Source organism: Drosophila persimilis, unplaced genomic scaffold (genome assembly GCF_003286085.1).
Source record: "Drosophila persimilis strain 14011-0111.01,24,50 unplaced genomic scaffold, DperRS2 tig00000191-arrow-pilon, whole genome shotgun sequence".
In the NCBI taxonomy this organism is placed as follows: Eukaryota; Metazoa; Arthropoda; class Insecta; order Diptera; family Drosophilidae; genus Drosophila; species Drosophila persimilis.
The window spans coordinates 5,059,876-5,081,036 of NW_020825298.1; the positions used below are offsets into that span (position 1 = coordinate 5,059,876).

Here is a 21,161-nt window from a genome sequence, read left to right on the forward strand (position 1 = left end):
GACTGAACCGACAGCCACGGGTACGACGAGGGCGACGTCATCGTTTTGGGACACGAATGTACCAAACGAAGGCTTCACAGGCAACGACTACTGTCGTCTCGGGGGTCCTGCGTCCTGCGTCCTTCGTCCTTCTTCCCTCCTGGTGTATATTGCGTGGGTGCGTCGTAGTCGACGTCGACGTCAACGTCGTCGCTCGAGTGGCTCCTGATTCTGACAGTAATAACATCTTGGGTACCCCCACATGGCTGCAAAAGAGAAAAATTATTCAAATTGCGAAATGCAAAACCAAAAGATTGGTAGGGAAGCGTTCGTCAAAGAAAGAGCGGCAGCAGCAGCAGCAGCCTCCCTCTTTCGAATATTGCAATCTCTTAGCCAAAAACTGTTTTGGCCGCAAGGCCAGCAGCCACTTGAAACCAGCAGCAATAAACCATGTCCTGGAGGAGTCCAGGGAGTGGGGTTTATCCCACCCATTTGACCTATCAGTAACTGGACTCGGCGCGGTTGAGCCAAAATGAAATTATGTATTCATAAAATAAGCGGAAAATGAAGAGCGAGCTGCGTGGCGACACCACACCGGAGGGGGAGCCGTGGAGCCATGGAGCCATGGAAATGGATCCTTGGGATTCTGTGAAATTATGAGTGCCTGGGGAGTTGTCTCAGGAACGGGTTTGGAGACCACAGGATGGCGCAACAATGCGCAGCAATTAGTGGCGCCCAAGAGCGAAAAACTCATCCGCTTTTTTGCATTGCGGCTTGACTTTGGCTCTGGCTCTGGCTCTGACCTCGCCTCTGGACTACGACGACGACTACACTGACATCCTGGGTGTGGGCGTTTATTTATCGCTATCCAAAGGGGTTTACTGCTCTACCATTCCATGACAGCCGTATCTCCCGCGGGGCAGAGTGCACGCCGGCAAGCGTTTCAATTTATCATAAACAATGCAGACTGTGATTGGTGTAGGTCGCGACCCCGGCCCTGGCCCCAAATCCGCCAAAAGTGTTGGCTAATGTGGTCGCTTGTTTCTCCACGAGTATATGTGAGTGTTTGGGGGTGGGGGTGGATAGTAGGGGTAAAGTGGGATTAGTAGCGTGGGTTGCCACCAGCAGTGAACTTGTTTTGTGGTGGTCCAACAATTTGTTAGCCTAATCCTATGCCAAAAATTATTTGGACGCTGTTCTGGGCTAGAAAAACTCTTTTTTTCTATTTACATATTGACATGGCTGACGCCGGATTAGTTTTGTTCGCAAAACCACACTGTAAAATCTCCGATCAACAAGTTTCTTTGGCAAGTGAATTGCCAGCGAAATGTATAACCAGAATCTGTTTCAATTACCCTTTCGGGGCGTCCATTTCCAGGGTTAATCCTGGCTCCAGAAACTTTGGCTGTCGGCCACCAAAGTGCAGCCTGTTGCCGTCTCGTGGTGGATGGCGGAAAATGTAAATCGGAGTGCCAAAAAAAAACCAACTGAAATCAGAGCTAGTCCAATTCGTTTCGACTGCTGCGTGACAAGGACACATTGGGCAAGTCGGGGTCTGTCTGGACAATGGCGATGATGGTGACGTCGTCGCCTGCTGGTCGCCCATGTTGATGTCATAATTCCTCCGATTCCCATCCATTTTCCCGGGCATTGCATGCCGCAACTTCATTTGCTAACAGCGACAGGACATAATTAAAGAATGTTTACGCACGCTTCCGTTTCCGGTTAGCAATTCTTTTCTCCAAGTCTTTGTTGTTGTTAGCTCTGCCCTGTTATTGTGTTTTCTTTGGCCAAAGGTCATGCATGGCAGTCGCTAGAGGCAGCCATAAGTTATGTTTTCGATTTTTACAACTTGACACATTTTTGCAACGGTCTCTCTAGCGCTCCATATCCAACATATAGCCACGACTTGACTTGGGTTTACAACCTGCTTATCTTTTGCATCGAACCGTGCACATCGTAAAGCGTGCTTTTATTTTCGTGCCCTTGCCTGCCCATAAATTTTGTCTTGCCAAAAAAAAAGAAGAAAATGTGTAACAACAATTTGTGGGTCAAAAGTTGTTTCGCCTCCGCCCACAAAATGGCCTTTAATTAGTTGAAATTTTTCGCCTGGCATGCTAATTGAAAAACTTTTTTCCTGTGCAGCCGCAGCTATGAAATATTTACGGTTTAAGTATCTCCGACAATCCACCGAAGCTCAATAAAAGGAGCAACGTTGCTAATGGAATATCCTCGAACAGAACGTCGGTAAATGTCAGTTCTATAAAAGATTCTGCAGAGAACGTCAGTAAATGGCAGTCTCTGCCTCTCTGTTGACTCTAGTTTAATTGAGTTTTATTACGTATACGCCCTGAGGTACACGCGTGGCTGTTGCTGCCGGCAGCTCTCTCTAGAAGCTAATTAACTGCCACTGGCACTGGCACTGGCACTGGCCCTGGCATTGACCAAGGACAGCGTCAAGCCACCTCCATAGCCGGCAATAAACATAAAACTTTATCGTTGGCCATATCTGCAGCTTCTGGGCGAATCAATCGCTACAAATGCGCTTGCAAATGCTGGGGTTGCAAGGAGAGTCAAGACATAAAAATTTCTTTCACAATGGATATCCATTCCCCCACTCACGGGGATTATTCTGCACTATATATTCTGATAGAGGAGGTATTTTATGGGTATATTTAATGGCTGATTTGGGATTCAATTTCCTTAAACTAAAACCTAAATACATTTTGTGTCGAATAACTTATTTAAATAAGCTTTATGTGATATGCGGATGGCTTTGATCATTTTATGGCACATAAAAACTTTCAAGGGAAAAGTTAGTGCATGACATAAAAGTACACTAGAGAAATGGAAAATATGACGAGAAAACATGTTATATGGGAAAATATTACAAGTACTTCACCTATAAGTGTTGTTTTTCTAATAGAAATACCAAATTCCACAAATCCCCTTCGCAGTAATGATGTAGCAGACTCCGCCCCGCTCTGCCATAATCCTTTATGGATCATCTGAAGAATGCAAAGCACATAAAATCAATTTAACAGGCAAACAATGCACAAAGTACGTAATTTTTTCCAGCAATCGCTTGCACTTGACTGCAATTTCAGTGCAATTCGAGCAGCGGCTTCAGGTAGACCCTAACGAAAAGCAGAGAACAAAAGCTGGTAAAAGAGGGAAAAGAATTTCATTTTCCCACTTGCCTTTTACAATTTACAGGTCAATGAGCTGACTGAGCACGTAGCGGAAGTGGAAGCACCCGGGGATAACTATGACAGCAATTTGTGGGTGTCTCCCTCTGCACGTGCCCTAGAATGCAGGAGCAGCAGTGACAGAATCATCACCACCATCTCCAACAATCAGCCTTTCGATTGAGGGCGTGGTAAATACAAAATATCCTAGGCGGCATGTGAAAATACATATCTCCTACGGATTGCGTATACGTCATGGTCGGTACGTGACTCCCTTCGAGCGGGCAACAATAAAAATATTTATGTTCTTTTGCAGTACGCAAAGCCACATATAAATCATCCAACTGATTAACATAAGAAATCTGCGAGTCGCTCTAAAATGCTAACGAATGCCAGAGACAGATTGTATGCGAGCACAACGAAAACTTTGTTGAGATTTTAACGTCATTAGAAAGTGAAAGATGTTCTTGGATAGGATATCGCGCCAATGGTATTAAGAAAAAGAACAAAATACTTGTATAATATGTAGAAATAGGCGATATGATTCATGTTCTATGAATATACACCGGGGATGATAAGCTTTGGAAAACTCTCGAGGTCTTCTCTTAATATAGTCGGATAATTTTTCGTTTTGTAGAAGCATTAGAAACATCTCAAATTTTGAAAAAAAAACAACTTTAAAATTATATTAAATTTATTCCAAGAAATTTTGGTTCAACCACCACATAAAAACCCATCTGATTTCACAGACAATTACCCCTTCAGAAGTGCCTGGAAAACAAAACTGAGAACAACTTTGATTATGGAAATTCCTACTCGCACAATATTATGATTATGGCATTGCACTCATATTTACACGTTCACAGAGAAAACAAAAAGAAAGCCAACTTAAAACTTGGGGGAAGAAATGTTTTCGTTGCGTACAACACCGCGTATGCGTAGTTTCCTCAATAATTGTTTTCGCCAAAAGTCGCAAGCCCGAAAGTATGCAACACGAAGGTAGCGGACCATTAATGTCAATAAGTAATATGTAAAATGCTTGTAGAAATGGTATGTAGAAATCATGTCGCAAAATTCAATAGACATAAAACAATTCAAATCTGTAGCTGCTAACCGCTATATGTGGGGCTTTCTGAGCCGTGCCATACCTTCTTGTGATCGGAATTATCATGATAAATAAAAAACAACAATACCTTTAAAATTTATTATGAGTCGTAAGCACAGGAATTGCCATGTTTAACACCCTTGCCAATCAAATTATCATTGAAAACTTTCTTTCGATTTCTATAATTAGGTTTTTGGGAAAAAAGTAACACTCCTTGCTCTAGAAAACTTTGTTTAAACAATTAAGCAGATGCTGAAAATGCTCTTCAACAACAGTAATAAATGATTTGAGCAATATTTTTTGGCCCGAGGGCGCTCTGTGAATTCAAAATCAATGTTTTTTATGTTGGCGCCAAGCTGTCCACAAAAATAAAAGGAAGCCAGCGACTGAACACAGACATGAGGCAAGGCTGGGGCAGGGTCGAGCATTGGTTGGGATGCGGGATGGTGTGGGGGCCACAGCGGAAGGCGGATCATGGGGCCTGGCATGCTTTGCGGATGCTGTTGCTGTGGCCAGGGGCGCCACACTGGCGACAGAACGCACCCATAGACAAAAGCTGCAGAACTATTTGAACTGGCGACGACAGAACACAAAATGTAACGCATGTAGGTCGTCTTAGCACTTGTATCTGTATCTGTAGCTCTGAGGATGTATCTGTGAGTGTAGACTGTCTCTGTGTCCGAGTAGCCTTCTGTGAGACAGAGTATCTTGTATACATATCTGTGAGAGTGTATATCCTGTATATCTGTGTCTGTGGTAAGACAAACAACAACTGCCAGCGCATTAAAGTTACTGTTCACAGCAAAAAAAAAAGCCACCAGTCAGTGGGTCTTTGGGTGGGTTCTGTGCTTGACTTAATGGGCCAACATGTCTTAAGGGTTGTTCCCGTTCTCCATCCTCCCCAGCCTCAACAATAAAACTAACAAAGTTGCCCTATTATTTTTGGCCTGCGTAGACACTGACTTTGGTCTCTGCTTTTGGCCATACATCCAAAGCAATTTCTGCAGACATTTTGGCAGCAGCTACTATCAAAAGCGATGGACAGATGGGCGACAGACACTCGCAAATGTATAGAGTGTAGGCGAGTCCTTGGTCAATTCATGCGTTCATCCCACTGCCTTTTCCATATGAAAATTTCGATTTTATATAATTGCCGCAACATTTTGCACAGCCGGCTGCCAAGAGCCCCATCTCCCCGCATTCCCTTTTAACGCATAAATTTCGGATTTCTGCCAAAATGAAAGTTCTCTCAGTCGATGTCAAAGTGATTTAAGTGCAAAACATAAATAATTGAATTGCTGTAGGGAAACGATTATAGGTTTTAGGCATACATCGTGAATTAATGGACAGCCTTTTGGTCGGACAGAGTAATTAACGATTTTCGGCAGAGTGCTTCAGTATAAAAGGATTATGATATGTTGTGGTTCTGTGAGAGAATCAATGTTGAGTGCAAAGCAGAGTGAAAATGTATCAGATTTATGGATTTGAATGTGTTTTGTAGATGGAGCCTATCTAAAGATATGTGTAGAAGCACTTTTATAAGCCACGTTTCTTCTCTGCTTTATTTAGATTTAATATTAATAGTTAATCTTCTTGTAGCCTGATATTATAAAAATTATCTTTGTACTGCTTTAGTCTCACTTCCGTTTAAGTTAACCTATTTTATCCATTTTCTTTCCGACGGCTTAAACAATTTGCAAGTGGAGAAATATGGCAGGGCAGAGGGATGGGGATGGCGATGGGGCTTGGCCAACGCAGGAAGCAATAACAGCTCAGAGCACGAGATTGAGGCTATCAAAACATCCTCCCATTCTGCACATCCAACCCAAGTGGTCCAAGGACCAAGGTCTGGTCCAAGGATTAAAGTTGCAGAATCAAGCTGAAATTTTAAGCTCCAAATGAAAAGCAAGCAAGCGAGAGTTGGAACGGGCTCTGGGGATATTTTTGTTAAATGTAAGGCTTATATTTTCATAGAAATTAAATAGAAATACAAAACTAAACGCGAAACAGTTGCCGGACAGATGGGAGCGCCTGTCCCTTCGGAAGATGTAGACATAACATTACTTATATGGCATAGCTGAAAAAACAGGTAGCTGAAGGTACTCGTACTTTTAGGGAGCAGGCGCATACGCTTCGGATGAATGATTGGCCTAAGGTTAGTTTCTGATGAGGCTGACGACGAGCAGACTGATGGCAGCGGCTGCCAGAGTGTATTGTGCCCCCAGGAGGGAGGTGGCTCCATTGCAGCCTTCCTGGCTGCAGGTGCATATGGTCTGCTTGTATCCCTCGTTGTCGGCAGTGAAGCAGGCGTTCTGCATCTTCTCCTCGATCCAGCCGCAGCCCCGCTCGATGCGGTGCTCCCCGTTCACCTCGAACTTCAGGATCGTTTTGCGGCAGAAGGCCTCCTTCTCACCACGGGGTGCACAGTCCTTCAGAAACTGGTCATCTCGCTGGGCGCGTGGTGTATTGACCAATAAACTGGCGCAGTCCTCGTTCGAATGGGAGTTGCACTGATGGCATCGCAGGGCGTCCACTGAAATCGTAGAAGGAGACAAATTAATTGGATATTTGCAACCTCTAATGTCTAACGGCATTCAAATGCCGCGATTCGCCCTTTTCAAACTCCCCGACACTTTGACAGTAAATTATTTTATTAGCCATCGCCGCCGCCCCTAGTCCCAGGCCCTGTCAGCCACTATGTCAGCCCCTGACAAACCGACTCTCAAACGTAGCCCCCCGTCAACGTGCTGCAGTAACCTGAATAATTGCATGTCAACTACTTTGGGGGCACAGCAAAAAATACTCGTAAATGCCGAAACATATCCAACTGCTGGCACGCGAGACGTCGAGAGGCGTACAAAAAACATGGCTTGCCTTCGGCTGATGGCAGAGCTGCAGCGAAGAGTGGGAGCCCTTACTGGGAGCTGAAAATGATATCTCGGATATCATATCTAAAATGATCAAAACGAATCTTTATGATACGCATATTCAATAGGATTTCTAAAGCCCCACCTCAAATTCCTGTAAAGAAAACATATAATTGATCATTAAAAAGGGTATTTCTGATAGTACTATCCCAAGGAACACACTTCCACGCCAAAGGGCAAGGACATTTGTAGCAAAACAAAGGCAGACAAAAGTAATAGCGGTCTCTGATATTGTACTTGTAAATTTTGAAATACTCGTATGCCTGAACCTGTCAGGATTACAAATGTCGAGCGCTTAGTGAGGCGTATGCGCAACTTTTTGCATAGAGACGGCGTAGGGCAGTGAAAACGGGGGGAAATTAGACGCCTCGTAAGCCACTCACGTGCCCCTCTTTTTTGGTAATTAAGACAAATAAAAACACATACAAACATTGTGTCATAAAAAATCACCTGCCATAAAAATCTGCGGTGGCAGTGGCAGTGGCAGTTGTAGTCTCGAGTTACATTTGGTATTTGAAATCTGATTCGGAATTTGCATTTTACTATTTTCATTTGCATTTTACATTTGCTGCATATTCATGCGGCTTTCAGCAAACTTGAACTTGAGCTGAAAAGAGAGGGGCGGGTGTATCAGGGCAAGGGGGTGGTCGGTGGTGCACTCAAGCGTGATATCTGTGGCCCCTCTTTCACTCTCTGCGCCGCACAACTGTTGCCTTTGTTGCAACTTTCCGCCTGACAATCGTACGCTAATGAAACGCGCTCTTGAATCGCGGGGCTCTTTGCCTTGGAAAGGGGGCAGGGCAGGGACTGGCAGCTGGGAAAGTGGCATTTACTTGCCGCTTTTATGCCCATAAACGTGAATATTTGCATTACCGATTATAGACGTATATATATTCGCGTACAAACAGTTTCAATATAATTTAACGCCATTCAAATATTCCCTTAGCAGGTGAGTGCGAGCTGGAAATTTGCTTGGACAATCAATTTGCCAATAGCGATACTCGGAGTGGGTGAAATAGAATAGAATTTTTGAAAAATACTACCTACGAGCTGGAGAAAGATAGTGCCAAAATGGGAACAGATGCATAGATTTAGCTTTATAGAATTATGGATGGATAGGCTGTATATATGGCTATAAATATAGATAGCCTGAAACATACATAAACCTGGGTAACAAAATACACCTAGAATATTGGATAGATATAAAGATAGCTGCCCAAGTAGATAGATATACTCGTATGATAGATAGATTGATAAATAGATGGCTCGAAAAACGTACTGATAGAAAGAAAGTTAAATGAAATATGCAGAAATGTATAAATATGATGGATAGAAGACTGAAAGTAATCTACTACTTAAGCTCCTTTAGCTCGAATTTTTCATAACTCCAACTAGTTTAAGTAACGAAAGCATTCTTCCTCTTTTGTTTAACAAACAGATTAACTATTTTGGGAAAAGATAAAAGTTTTGTTATGTGGATTGCGTTCTTTTCTAATGGTTCTTCTTGGTATCTTCTTCATCGCATCTCAAACAAAGTCGAGCATTTTTAAAGGCTTTGCACTTGTCTCACATTATCTTTCCTCTACTAAAACCCACATAACAGCATAACCACCTACACACCTATCTATCCAACACCTAGCCATATCAATGATCAAATATTGGTTAGCCATTCATCATCTGGGATGACTTCTAGCTCTTTTATGGCTTCCACTTGATTAGAGCTGCTGCCAGAGAAAGGGAAGAAATTGTTCGTCCATTTATCCACAGGAGAGCAGAATTTGTTCCATTTTTGGTAAATCAATTAAATTTCTGAGGTTTGGTTTCCATTTTCCATTGCAAAGGCAATCCGTTTAGGTGACTCACAGACAACACCCACACAACAAAGTGAAAAGTGTTTGCCATGGGTTTCCACATCAGCGCGTCCGACTGCCTGACGAGATGCGGTTGATTTCATTTTATTTAAGACTCAAAGAAAGCCCTCAATCAATTTGCTAAAATAAAAACTAATCAATTTGCCTAATACAAAGCAGAGAACAACTCAATTTGCTTGTATTTGTTGTCTTTGGGCAAATTGGATGTGGCTTTAATGTGATTAATGAACAAAAGGCAGCTGGCGAATTCCGCCACCGCCACCCCCAATATTTCTCTAGAGAATGTGCGCGACCCAACCTGATTAAACATATACTATATATACTATATACTATAGATTAAATATAGACTATATATTCACCTGATAAGAGATTGACGATCAATCCAATGCACACGGCGTAGGCGAGAAGCGTCGTTGACATTTCTGCGGTTTTTTTTTCTGAAATGCTTCTGGGATGTGTCGGATCTGCGAACTTGATCTCCAATCTGAGGTTAATCCTATCTATGGCTTATCCAACCTTGAGGCTGAAACAGACGGAAAATCTATTATATTTATCTGATATTTTGTTCTGTTTGTAATTTGATTAGCGCAGAAAGCAGCGGCGGAGGTCTTTTCATTAGCATTTTTGCATTTTTATAATCTATAATTTAACGTATGCTGTTTTTATTTACACTTTTGTAAACCGGTATGAAAGCGTGGCCCCTCAACGTGACAAGTGCTAATATGTTACTAAAGCTGCTTTATTTGTTTCAGATTTTCTATATACTCTACTTAGTAAATATGTAAATGAAGGTGCAGGTGGAATTTGTACAGTTTTTCCTTTATTTAAACTAGGTCAAAAGTCGAGGAGGAAATTTTTTCATCTAAAAAACATCCTTGATCCTTGAAATCTTTGCAGGCTTAGAATTGTTCTAAAAGCTGAGATATTACACAATTTTTTTTTAGAATATTCCATATATGTATATAGAAATTGCTCTCAAAACACAATCGTTTAACTATTTTTTCGTATAAAGCTGTTACAAAAATACTTTTTTGGAATCTGTGTAACAGAGGAATACTTCTTGAAGATCTTAACCACACATATCATATTTTATCTTTGTTCTTGAAAATAATCTACATAATTCCACACATTTATTTCATAAATACTCGAAGTTGATATTTTCCATTTCCTTAATTCTTTGCACACTTAAAAATGTAGGCCTAGAAGTTTATTCACCTTCAACAAATCAATTTGATAAACTGCCACAATATTTGTATATATTTATATTCATACGTAATATTACAAAACACGCAATTATTCACACACAATCGGATTGATGTAAAGATTATTATATGTATGTCGATTGTAAAGAGCGACTGGCGAATGGGGAACTTGACGCGGTCACCGTCGAGATGAATCTGAAAACTCGTATTCAATATTTCAAAAAACGTTGATTTTTCAAAAAGACTCAGCTCAGCCAGAGAGAGAAAATGAGAGAATCAGAGAGAGAGAAAGATTGCGGGAGAGAATGAAACGCCCCACAGGCGGCAGCAAATAAGAAAAACTTCCGTCACACGATCGTCTGCTCGGGGCCGGGTCGGGGTCTTGAAGCCCCCTTTTGCATTGAAAGATGGGGAAAATAACTCTCCGCGAGAGAGAGAGAGAGAGATGATGTTACAAGGTAAGTGCATTGATAAGGTCCGGCTCCAGTTGGCTTACTGCTTGGTTCTTAGCCGAGAAAAAAAAACAATATGGAATCCAAATCGAAGCCGGCTATCTACCGCCTTTAACCGGTTCAAGCCGCTGTGACGTCACTGGAACCCAGACAACAAAAGACTTTGCTCAACCGAAATGACATCTCATTAGCCGACATTAACCCCATTTGAATACCTGCTTCCGAATGGTTCCCTTCCCACCCCAAAATAATTAGCAGGTGAATCCCCATTACTTGTTGATTGTTTTATTAGGAGAATCCTAGGCACAGACCTGCTAGAGAGCGTTGCTTCTTCCGGAGGTCGCTCCAAAACACTGCTATTCTCAATATGTTTTTCCCGCCCTCTTATCAGCTTTGGGGATTAGTTAAAACTGGTATTTACCTCCAAAAACTCAGTTGTGTTGGTTTGGTCTAGTGCCAGACACCAAGACTCTGATTCTTAATTGAGGAAAACATTAAAGAGATAGATGCCAGAGTGATTGAGATTCAGAGTGTGCGGAGTACACGCCTGGCTTATCATCTGTCCTAGTTCAGGGCGGTTTCAGTTTCACAATAACATTTTCTTGAGTCATCGCTGCAAGTGCCTCTTAACATTTAATTTAATTCATTTCTCTTCGGTTCTTTATTCATTCATTTCGGTTTCTGCAAGCCATGCAAGCCATGCAACTACTTATGTAAATTTGAAATTTTCCACTCTGCCCAACGAAATGAGATCCGTGGTCAACCGACTCAGTTGCCGGTTTCAGCCAGTTCGAAGCGGTTCACAGGTAAAGCGCTTGGATTTATGACGCGATCGTTTGGACATAAAAGAGTGGAAAATTTGCTTGTAAAAATGGAAAGTGAAAGGAAATTGAGGAAATTTGAAAAGTGTATAAGAAAAGGGTGGATTTAAAGAATCGTCCCTTTCAAAAACTATCCATAAAACACTAGTTCAAAGAGTGAAAATTATTTTAGTTAATAGTAAATTATTCAAGTAAAAAATACTCTATCAAGGTCATCCATTGGATTTACTTTTATTAATTAGTTTATTCGAAGAATGTTCAAATATTCCCTATTATTTTTGTTTACTCACACTAAATGTCACTTTAAACGTAACTTTGCCGTCTGTAAATACTTTTGAAACACTCAAATAGCGAAATACCTCAACCGACAGTAGACAGTAAGCGGAACCAAACGCATGCAAATCGAACGTGTAACTAAATTCTAGAAAGAGTGTTGTGTTGTCATTGGCTTTGGGGCAAATGGCATTGAGATCGCATCGATCCATGGAAAATCAGCTGTTCTCTAAGTACTGAAACACACACAAAATTGTATTGCGTTATTGGTGGGTCAGACTTTGGATTCGGATTATGAAAACAGATTCTTGTTTGTTGGAACCGGTTTGGTTTGAATTTGAATCAGCCAAGTGCTTGTCTGTCTGTCTGGAGAGGTAACGACCCTACCCTCCCCCTTTATTGCCCCCACCGAGCATTTAATTGTCGCATTTAATTTCCAGATTAATTGTAATAAAAAAAAACAAAATAAATGGGCTTCCCCTTAACAAAATAAACCAATTCAAATGAGAGGGAACCAAATTTGAGCTGTTCAAAAAAGGGGGAACTTTTTCAAAATCAAAAACCCAGTATAAACTTAACCCTGTTTTTTTAAAGTTAGATTAAAGCTTTTAGTCGGGTTTCACTGATTGAAAGCTTTGGATTAGAAAGCTTAGAATGTGCTTAGAAAGCTTTCATTTTATGTACTCTGAGAATTCGGGTCCGTTGGGTATTTAAATACCCATGAAAATGATAAACTATAAACTATAATTTTCGCGCGGACCAGACATGGAAAACTTACAAACAGCATCCCAGAATTAACAGCAATACCATAAATACCTATTGGATCTTTTGTCTTTCTATCAACTACTATGCCTTTCAAGGCAAACATATCAAAGTTTCATATAAATCGAGTACGAGCCGTCTAGGAGCAGCCCTTAATGGGTTATACGTACTTTAACCCTACGACAAAACTGCTTCCCACTTTACGTACATCTATTTATAGCTACAGCATCAATTGGAGGAGAGTGACAAAAAAAAAAACCAGACTGAGAAGTGAGAAGAGATCTCAAGGAGAACTAGTGTGCTCCCAAAGGGCAAACCCCTGAATCAATCTCCCCATGGCTTCTTTAATTTTCGCGCTGATTGGGGCACAAAGGCAGGCAGAGTCCAAGCCAAAATGCTCCGCAAAAATAAGAATAAGCTGATAAAGTGAGAATGAGTGAGAGAAAGCGAGATACGAGAGACGAGACGAGACCCCTAATTCAATTGGCCAGCGGCTTGGGGCCACAATTTGTGAGACTTTTTGATAAGCTCGAAGAGGAAGCCTGCGATTAAGCTTAATTAATGCACTAGGCTGATTTATGCTTAGCTTATGATCGTACACGATCATTTACACGTACGTATAGTGCATACTTATATGAGGTCTTGGGCCATTCACGTGTGCCTCTTTATTGAGTGTCTGGACGGCCGGTTGAAGTGGCGCTCAGGGTTAGGCCATGGGGTTCAGTGCAGTCACTTCGCTTAATTGCAGGCTGAAATTAGTTGAGAGTCTCTCGGCAAAGTAAGCTGCAAAATTAGAATTAATTAGGACATATTTGAATGAAAGTTATGAATATGAAAATGTGTTGGAGTGGGAAAACGAGAATGGGAGCATCAATGAGAAAGAACTCGGGGTTTTTCTAGGAAGATCTGTTGTGGTTCTAGCTGCAGTTTTTTTTTGTAGGTCCAAGAGTGCTATTGAAACGTTTTAGCTATTCAAAGGAAAAGTTTACAATGCCAATACACAATACACTTCTCTTGTACAAAGAAATCAATTCTCCAGGAAGGAGCCAAGAGGTCACTCATATACATATACGATTATCAATGAAATTTTGGTCATTTATTTAGGCTGAAAATTGTATTCCATAACCCCTACCCATGCTGGTCAGTGTAGCCCCAGAACCATTTGCACTTGCGGCTCTTTCGGGGCTCGGCTCCTTCCCTGCCTCCCCTGTGCAGCAGCCACACACTCAAAACCGAAAGAAAGAGGACGCAGCGCCGCGTCGCGCACTCAAAAAGCTTCCCGCGAAAGCTTTGGGGCTAGATGGGGTCGGTCTCCATCTACAGCTCCAGCTGCCAGCTGCCTCCACATACGAAACGAATCATTCGTGCTACATTTGTCGTGTGGAGCTGCCTGCTGCCTGCTGCCGGATTCGCCCAGTCGTTTGTCAACCGTTTGTCAGCGTTTGCCGTGTGCGCCGTGAGCGCTTGTTTTTTGCACAAGAGTCAGCAGGGAAAATAATTTAATACAATCGTTTTGTGTGTAGAGATAGCATCAGGAGCCGTGAATTGAGTCGAATCTGAAGCTCAATTGAACAAAAAGAGAAAAGAACGAACGAATCAATTTCGCTAAATTACTTTGTGCCCACAACTAAATAGTCGAGTTCCGAGTCGAAGTGCGTCACGTCCCTTCTGGCTGTGTGTTTCAATTGGAAGAGCATCATCATCATCGTAGAATTGACAACAATTAAAAGAATCGAATAAAAATGCAGTACATCTATGTGATTAGTGCGCTGATTCTGGCCGTAGCCGTGCAGCAAGGTAAAAGGATACCATACCAAATGGAACACTCCCACAAAAACCATACCATCCTCCAACTTATTCGTAGAGTAGATAATACCATAGCCAGCGGAAGCCCTTATATCGCGATTACGATTACATAATAAGCGATTCACTCTGCCGCAGAGAGCGGTAGAGATAGAGAGAGTGAGAGAGAGAGAAAGAGAGACCATTGGGTGGGGGCAATGAATTGGGGAGAGCTTGTGGCGCCGTCTTGACGCCACCAAGGAGTATCTAAGCCGGCCGCCATGGCGCCTTTTTGTCCATCACATCACAGCACACACACCCCGACACGACTTGCACGCACGCACACTCCCCTTCCGAGTAGTAAGAGCATTTTTGCATTCCAATAGATACATATATCGTGTATCGTGTGTAAGGTTCCTTTCAGTGAGTCTCGGTCTCGGTCCCGTCTCTCTCTATCTCTCTCTTCTCAAAGCCCTGGGCAAAAACTGAACTTTTTTCTCTACTTCATTTGTTGGCGGCTCTCTTTCACAGCGCACAGCTTTTTCCCCCAAAAAGGAGCTAGGGCATTGTCTTTAAGGGTTGTTGTCCTGACACCCCACCAAAATTTGACACCTCTACTATCTCTGGATACAAGTTGTAAAGTCCCCCCAAACTGTCATTAAAATAACTCAAATGACAGGCCTAATTACTCTACATTTCCGTTGGCTCTTCCTGCCTTCTTTTTTCAAAAGTGGATCAAATTTTCCCCCCGTTTTCCTATGTCGACATGTGTATATGTGTGTGCAAGTATAATGTAGGACATGCGCACTCTATTTGGCCAAGAGTCCGGCCAGGGGCCAAATGCAGTAATCCCATATCCCCAAAGTCGTCTTACATAAAGGGAATCTTCAAGTCGATATGACTGAAGAAAGCGGAAATCTGTGTGTTTTGTAAACAACCCAATAGATCCCTCATTCTTGGTTATACCCAAAAATATAGATACATATTCGTTCAAGTATACTATACGTGCAATGCAATCAATGCAATTGCATCTATGGCTATTTATAAACTATAACAAACCTTAATTTGTCATGACTAACAGTACGAACAGTGGAAACTTTTAAAGCTTTTATGGCAAGAAAATTTCTAAATGAATATTTAATGGACGGAAAATGCTTGAACTGTCTGAAAATCGACACAAAATGTTCCATTAAGGGTATTTAATTGATTAATTGATGGGTTGATTTGATTGCCAATAAGTCATTCAGGATTTCAGTCATTAAAGTCATACAAATTTTATTGCATGGATTGCATGATGATATCTTCGTTCGAGATGTTCTCAAACTATTAATTCCAACAGAGTTGAGATAGATCGTATGATAAAGATGATAGAGACTTGTAGCTCTAACAGATGTAGTTAGAAATACAAGCTTCTGGGCCTATTCATTGATGTTTCAGAGACTCACTCATTCAATCTATCGAATAGACAACCCTATAGGATGAGCTATACCCTACCATTTTAAATCAATATACTTCTAAAACAAAAGATTCCTTATAGCCCACAGGGTGTATACTCCTTCTACTACTTTCCTTTCTATTGTTCGCCCATCAGCTGCACTGCCTAAAAGCAGGCATTATTCCGCTATGGCCACTTTGCTTATGTAACCCAGATTGGGTGAGAAGTATAGTAGCAGTAGGAGGCGGAGGAGGAGGAGGAGGAGTAGCAAAGTTATTGGAGTCCATTAACAATGTCTGCTGTGGTTTCAATTAGCAATCGCCTCTGAAGAGACTCGCAGTATGGCACTAATGGAGGCGTCGCTTCATCACTGGCATCTCAACCGTTTCCGTGCCATTGTGCCATTTTTGGCACACAGTGTGAAGCAAAAGCGCATCACAAGTTGCATCATTGTAGATGAAGAGGGCACTGTAGAGAGCAGTAGAGACAACATTTTGGATCTGTATATTCCGAAGATTAAATAATGCGAATCTCGTGTCGCGCACGACCTTAAATTCAATTTAGCTAAGGCAGCAACACAACCATCAAAAGTACTATAAAGATCTCTTTATATAGAAGAATCTGTGCTGTGTGTATCATTTGCCCTGACAACGTCTGATATTTGTTTATATGCTATTTGCTATTATTTTCTCTGCTTTTTTTTATCAAACTATTAAGGTTAAACGTATGCTAGGAATGGAAAATTTCTAATTGGCATTAACTTGGTTGCTTTGTGGTCAATTAAGTGGAACACTGAGTGCCACCAGAAGGCAATATTCCCAGCAAGGCAGGAATATTGTATTAGCAAAGGTATATGGGTGCCATTAGCTAATAGGAGGGGGAAATTTTCCCAACAGGATGCATAAATGCAATTATGGAAATCAAATCAATTCTGTACCAGAGAAAAGTAGAGGAAAGGTTCTGTCTTATTTGAATGACATCAGTAAAGGGTACCTTTTAAACAGGGAGGAACAGATCCCATCCTTTATAACCACTATAACCACTACAACCACTATATACACCCGTTCGTTACTCTTTTTTCCAGGCTATGCCATCAAATGCTTTGTCTGCAATAGCCATAAAGATGCCAACTGTGCACTGGACATACCGCCAGAGAATTTGCTAAAGGACTGCGATGAGCAGTACTCGTCTCGTGGCAAGGGGATACCCACCTATTGTCGCAAGATCACACAGATCATTGAGTTCTCTGTGAACAGCCGTACGTATAGAAAGTACAGCGAAACTGATGAACATTAAATTGAGAGTCTCTTGTTGCAGTGCCCCCAGATAGCCGCGTGATACGGACCTGCGGATATCAGAACCAGACCTCGACCAACTATTGCTATTCGCGTGCCGGCTTTGGCGGGCGCCAGGTGGTCTGCTCCTGTGATACGGACAATTGCAATGGCGCTGCCACGATGAGTGCCTCCACGGTGGGTGTGGTGGCCATGGTGGGTCTCCTGCTGGGCGCCTTCCAGTGGCTGCAGCGTTAGGACGGCCGCAGGAGACGCGAGGAGCCGCCTCAGTTGTGTTTTTTTGGTTTGTTTTTTCGTCGATTCATCATCCAACCAAATGTTTTTTGTTTTCGTATTGTTGCTGACTCTTTTTAACTTCTGTGACACTTCTGTGAAACCCGTTGCCGCTTTACCCTCTCACCCTCCCATCAAGATGGTCCACACGTAGAGAGCTGCCACAGAGCTTGGTAAGAACCGAAAAAAGTTCACGAGAATAAGAAAAACAATCATATCTAATATCTAATGGTGTATCTGTATCATTTGCAGCTCTGTCCCAGCATGATTTTGTAACATTTTTGAATGGAGAACCGTAAAAAGCTTTATACGAAACATTTAATAAACGAGAGAATTGCTTAAGTTGTAAATGTATATAAAAAACAAAAAGAGATCATGTTACATTTGGCCAATATAATCGTTCAAATCTATTTTACACAGTATGAATTTTGAAACTAATGTACGAGAATACGAGTATAATATAACGATAAAAACTAAAACCTACCGCAGTTAAAAAGTATTTAAAGAAATCCAATTAAACCAAACGAAATAAAAGTCAAAGGAGGCCCCAAACTAACAGTAGTAAATAAACTATAAATGTTAACACTCTTTGTCTAAGTTTCTCTATTTTTATTTTCATAAGACTTAAAATTAACAAAAGAAAAACAAACAAAAAATGGAAGAAAATCTAAAGAAATTTCTAAAAAATTAAACCGCTAAACAAACGAAAAAGTATTTAAATGGCAGCAAAAGCCGTGAAAAAGCATTAAACACACACTTTATAGTATAATTAGAAAAGAAGCTAAAGTAAGAATCAAGAAATGAAAATCCCCTAAACCCAAAACCATACCCATTCCTAGAATAGTTGAAGCACGCTTAAAGGACACCACACAGCCAGAGGCCAAGCGAAAACCACGCCCCCATCTAACGCACTCCCCAAAACGAAAAAAAAGAAAATAAAAACACTCGTTGTTGTAACCAACTGCCAAAAACGGAAAACTTTGAGAATCGATTCATCTACCACATAGGAGGAGGAGCAGGAGGAGGAATAGGAGGACACCGACACCAAACCCACAATGGAGCCACCTCCCGGCTAAAGGCATCCCCACATCCCACATAAAAAAGGAACCAACATTATGGGACATCCACATCCAAGTAGTAGAACGAATGCAAATGTGCAAAAGTTTTGTCCATTGTAGAGATAAATGCAAGAAAATAAAAATAATAAAATAAATGTATGTTAAACGTTACAGAAACCAACCAAAGCAACAAATACATCATTTTTAGTTCAAAATAGCAAAATAACAGTTTATAGTGACAATTTTTTAGTTAATTAAGAAAGAATCTCCTCTAAAAATGCAATATTTATAATGCAATAAAATTGTAAAATGTTTAAAGTGAAAAACAATAAATATGAATACAAAAACTAGGTGTCTTTCCGTGTTGCCCAGGCCAGGGATTGCTTAAAATACAGTGATAATACATGTATATTTAACAGCTCTTCTGCGGCACATCTTACAAAACGCACTGATATATAATACACACTTTTTAATGGGCCTTTGCGGACAGTTAAAAGTTAAAAGCAATGTGCGTTCAATGATAAATGAAGCCTTGAAATCTTAGCTACAAAGTCTGCCACCTAGTCCGTATGCACCACCCGCTTGAGGGCCAGGTAACAATGCTTTGTGCTCAGCTCGTGATAGCCCACGGGTCCACGTTCGCAGTCGGCACACACCAGAAACTTCTTGCCATCCACAGTGTGGGAGAAGCCTATGTTCTCGAACGTCAGCATATCCTTCACCAGCCAGAAGTGCTTCAAGGGCTCAGTGTTTAGGTTGTCCGCCGTCCTGTCCTGCTTTTGCACCATCAGCGGAACATCTATCTGGCAGAACAGCTTAAGCATTAGAATATCTTAATCATGGATGCGTGCCGGCACTTACCTCCTGCTCGCTGTAGCTCCCCTCGCGCGCCTTCAGCATTAAACTGTTGCAGAACTGGCATCGCACATTGGTTTTATTTTTTCCATCAGCTATTTGATCGGAAATAGTGGCCTCTTCAGTCATGTTTTAAATTTTTTTGGGTTTTTGTTTTCTTATGAATGTATACAAATTGGAGTGTGACCCTCAAAAGTAAAACGAAATATACCGAAAATATACTGACCAATTACTGACCAAAACCAATAAGTTGTGAACTCATAATTTTATCCGATTCGTAAATCAATTTCCTACAAGACTGGCTAATTTTAAATTCTCATCTTAATTGCATCTTCATTGTTGCATTGGCTAGTCCACAACGCGTCTTTAAATAAACTGTAAAATTCTATGAAAACATTGCAAGGTGTGTGAGCTGGACATGGTGGCAAAAAATATACCGTAAATATACCGATGTGAAAATATTTGTATTAACACTACTGAAACTTATTTGAGATTCCGTTCAACAGTTCGAATCCTCACGATCCTAGAAGAGTTAGTCCTTCACCGATCTGACTCTATTTATCTGAGATAAAGCCTTTCGAAGGTTTTGATTTTGCATTTCATTAGAATACTGGTTTTTCCGTAGGCTATATTCCCGCTATCCGGCACCCGATCGGAGAGCGGCATGTCTTTTCGTGATCGGGAGAGTCCTGCCAGTCGATTTCAATCGGAAAATCGGACATCCATTTTTTCACGATTTTCGCAAAAAATCATGATGGTTACATCATTAAATTTGCCAAAAATCGGCCCCATTTTCGGAGTCGAGATTTTGATACAGTTCGGCAGTCTGGATTCTCCCGATCCTGGGAGAGTTGGTCCCGCAGCGATCCGGCCCTATTCGTCTGAGATATAGCCTCCCGAATATTTGGATTTTGCATTTCATTAGAATACTGGTTTTTCCGTAGGCTATATTTCCGCTATCCGTCAGCCGATCGGAGTGCGGCATGTCTTTTCGTGATCGGGAGAGTCCTGTCAGTCCTGCCCATTTTCGGAGTCGAGATTTTGATACAGTTCGGCAGTCTGGATTCTCCCGATCCTGGGAGAGTTGGTCCTGCAGCGATCTGGCCGTATTTGTCTGAGATATAGCCTCCCGAATATTTGGATTTTGCATTTCGTTAGAATACTGGTTTTTTCTGCACGTTATATTTCCGCTATCCGTCAGCCGATCGGAGAGTGGCATGTCTTTTCGTGATCGGGAGAGTCCTGCCAATCGACTGCAATCGGAAAATCGGACATCCATTTTTTCACGATTTTCGCAAAAAATCATGATGGTTACATCATTAAATTTGCCAAAAATCGGCCCCATTTTCGGAGTCGAGATTTTGATACAGTTCGGCAGTCTGGATTCTCCCGATCCTGGGAGAGTTGGTCCTGCAGCGATCCGGCCCTATTCGTCTGAGATATAGCCTCCCGAATATTTGGATTTTGCATTTCATTAGAATACTGGTTTTTCCGTAGGCTATATTTCCGCTATCCGTCAGCCGAACGGAGAGCGGCATGTCTTTTCGTGATCGGGAGAGTCCTGCCAATCGACTGCTATCGGAAAAAGGGACATCTATTTTTTCACGATTTTCGCAAAAAATCATGATGGTTACATCATTAAAATTGCCAAAAATCGGCCCCATTTTCGGAGTCGAGATTTTGATACAGTTCGGCAGTCTGGATTCTCCCGATCCTGGGAGAGTTGGTCCTGCAGCGATCTGGCCGTATTTGTCTGAGATATAGCCTCCCGAATATTTGGATTTTGCATTTCGTTAGAATACTGGTTTTTTCTGCACGTTATATTTCCGCTATCCGTCAGCCGATCGGAGTGCGGCATGTCTTTTCGTGATCGGGAGAGTCCT

At 41.7% G+C, this 21,161-nt stretch overlaps 4 protein-coding genes across 4 annotated transcripts; 1 reads left to right on the top strand and 3 right to left on the bottom strand.

Moving 5' to 3' along the window:
* Positions 1-19: 19 nt before the first annotated feature.
* LOC113565705 lies at positions 20-1,941 on the bottom strand. Its single transcript, XM_026988579.1, has 2 exons — positions 1,335-1,941; positions 20-245 (listed from the first exon to the last, which is right to left on the bottom strand). The coding sequence occupies exons 1-2, from the start codon at positions 1,646-1,648 to the stop codon at positions 38-40; spliced, it is 522 nt and encodes a 173-aa protein (XP_026844380.1). The 5' UTR covers positions 1,649-1,941; the 3' UTR covers positions 20-37.
* A 4,262-nt stretch (positions 1,942-6,203) lies between these two features.
* LOC6589120 lies at positions 6,204-10,422 on the bottom strand. The gene is made up of 3 exons (XM_002015240.2): positions 10,286-10,422; positions 9,430-9,593; positions 6,204-6,805 (listed from the first exon to the last, which is right to left on the bottom strand). Exons 2-3 carry the CDS (start codon positions 9,488-9,490, stop codon positions 6,429-6,431), a joined length of 438 nt encoding a protein of 145 aa, XP_002015276.1. The 5' UTR covers positions 9,491-9,593; positions 10,286-10,422; the 3' UTR covers positions 6,204-6,428.
* Positions 10,423-13,971: 3,549 nt separating this feature from the next.
* On the top strand, positions 13,972-18,019 carry LOC6589119. The gene is made up of 4 exons (XM_002015239.2): positions 13,972-14,377; positions 16,882-17,055; positions 17,115-17,538; positions 17,618-18,019. The coding sequence occupies exons 1-3, from the start codon at positions 14,323-14,325 to the stop codon at positions 17,327-17,329; spliced, it is 444 nt and encodes a 147-aa protein (XP_002015275.1). The 5' UTR covers positions 13,972-14,322; the 3' UTR covers positions 17,330-17,538; positions 17,618-18,019.
* A 541-nt stretch (positions 18,020-18,560) lies between these two features.
* Positions 18,561-19,410, bottom strand: LOC6589118 (guanine nucleotide exchange factor MSS4 homolog). Its single transcript, XM_002015238.2, has 2 exons — positions 19,285-19,410; positions 18,561-19,226 (listed from the first exon to the last, which is right to left on the bottom strand). The coding sequence occupies exons 1-2, from the start codon at positions 19,405-19,407 to the stop codon at positions 18,984-18,986; spliced, it is 366 nt and encodes a 121-aa protein (XP_002015274.1). The 5' UTR covers positions 19,408-19,410; the 3' UTR covers positions 18,561-18,983.
* Between the last annotated feature and the right edge of the window lie 1,751 nt (positions 19,411-21,161).

What these genes read in the sequence shown, in the direction of transcription:
- LOC6589120 (XM_002015240.2), bottom strand. Translation starts at nt 9,490, where the DNA reads ATGTCAACGACGCTTCTCGCCTACGCCGTGTGCATTGGATTGATCGTC. An exon ending in GATCGTCAATCTCTTATCAG is followed by an intron (nt 6,806 to 9,429) that starts GTGAATATATAG and finishes CTACGATTTCAG; the next exon opens with TGGACGCCCTGCGATGCCAT.
- LOC113565705 (XM_026988579.1), bottom strand. Translation starts at nt 1,648, where the DNA reads ATGAAGTTGCGGCATGCAATGCCCGGGAAAATGGATGGGAATCGGAGG. An exon ending in GAAATGGACGCCCCGAAAGG is followed by an intron (nt 246 to 1,334) that starts GTAATTGAAACA and finishes TCTCTTTTGCAG; the next exon opens with CCATGTGGGGGTACCCAAGA.
- LOC6589118 (XM_002015238.2), bottom strand. Translation starts at nt 19,407, where the DNA reads ATGACTGAAGAGGCCACTATTTCCGATCAAATAGCTGATGGAAAAAAT. An exon ending in GGAGCTACAGCGAGCAGGAG is followed by an intron (nt 19,227 to 19,284) that starts GTAAGTGCCGGC and finishes CTGTTCTGCCAG; the next exon opens with ATAGATGTTCCGCTGATGGT.
- LOC6589119 (XM_002015239.2), top strand. Translation starts at nt 14,323, where the DNA reads ATGCAGTACATCTATGTGATTAGTGCGCTGATTCTGGCCGTAGCCGTG. An exon ending in GGCCGTAGCCGTGCAGCAAG is followed by an intron (nt 14,378 to 16,881) that starts GTAAAAGGATAC and finishes TCTTTTTTCCAG; the next exon opens with GCTATGCCATCAAATGCTTT. An exon ending in TGAGTTCTCTGTGAACAGCC is followed by an intron (nt 17,056 to 17,114) that starts GTACGTATAGAA and finishes CTCTTGTTGCAG; the next exon opens with TGCCCCCAGATAGCCGCGTG.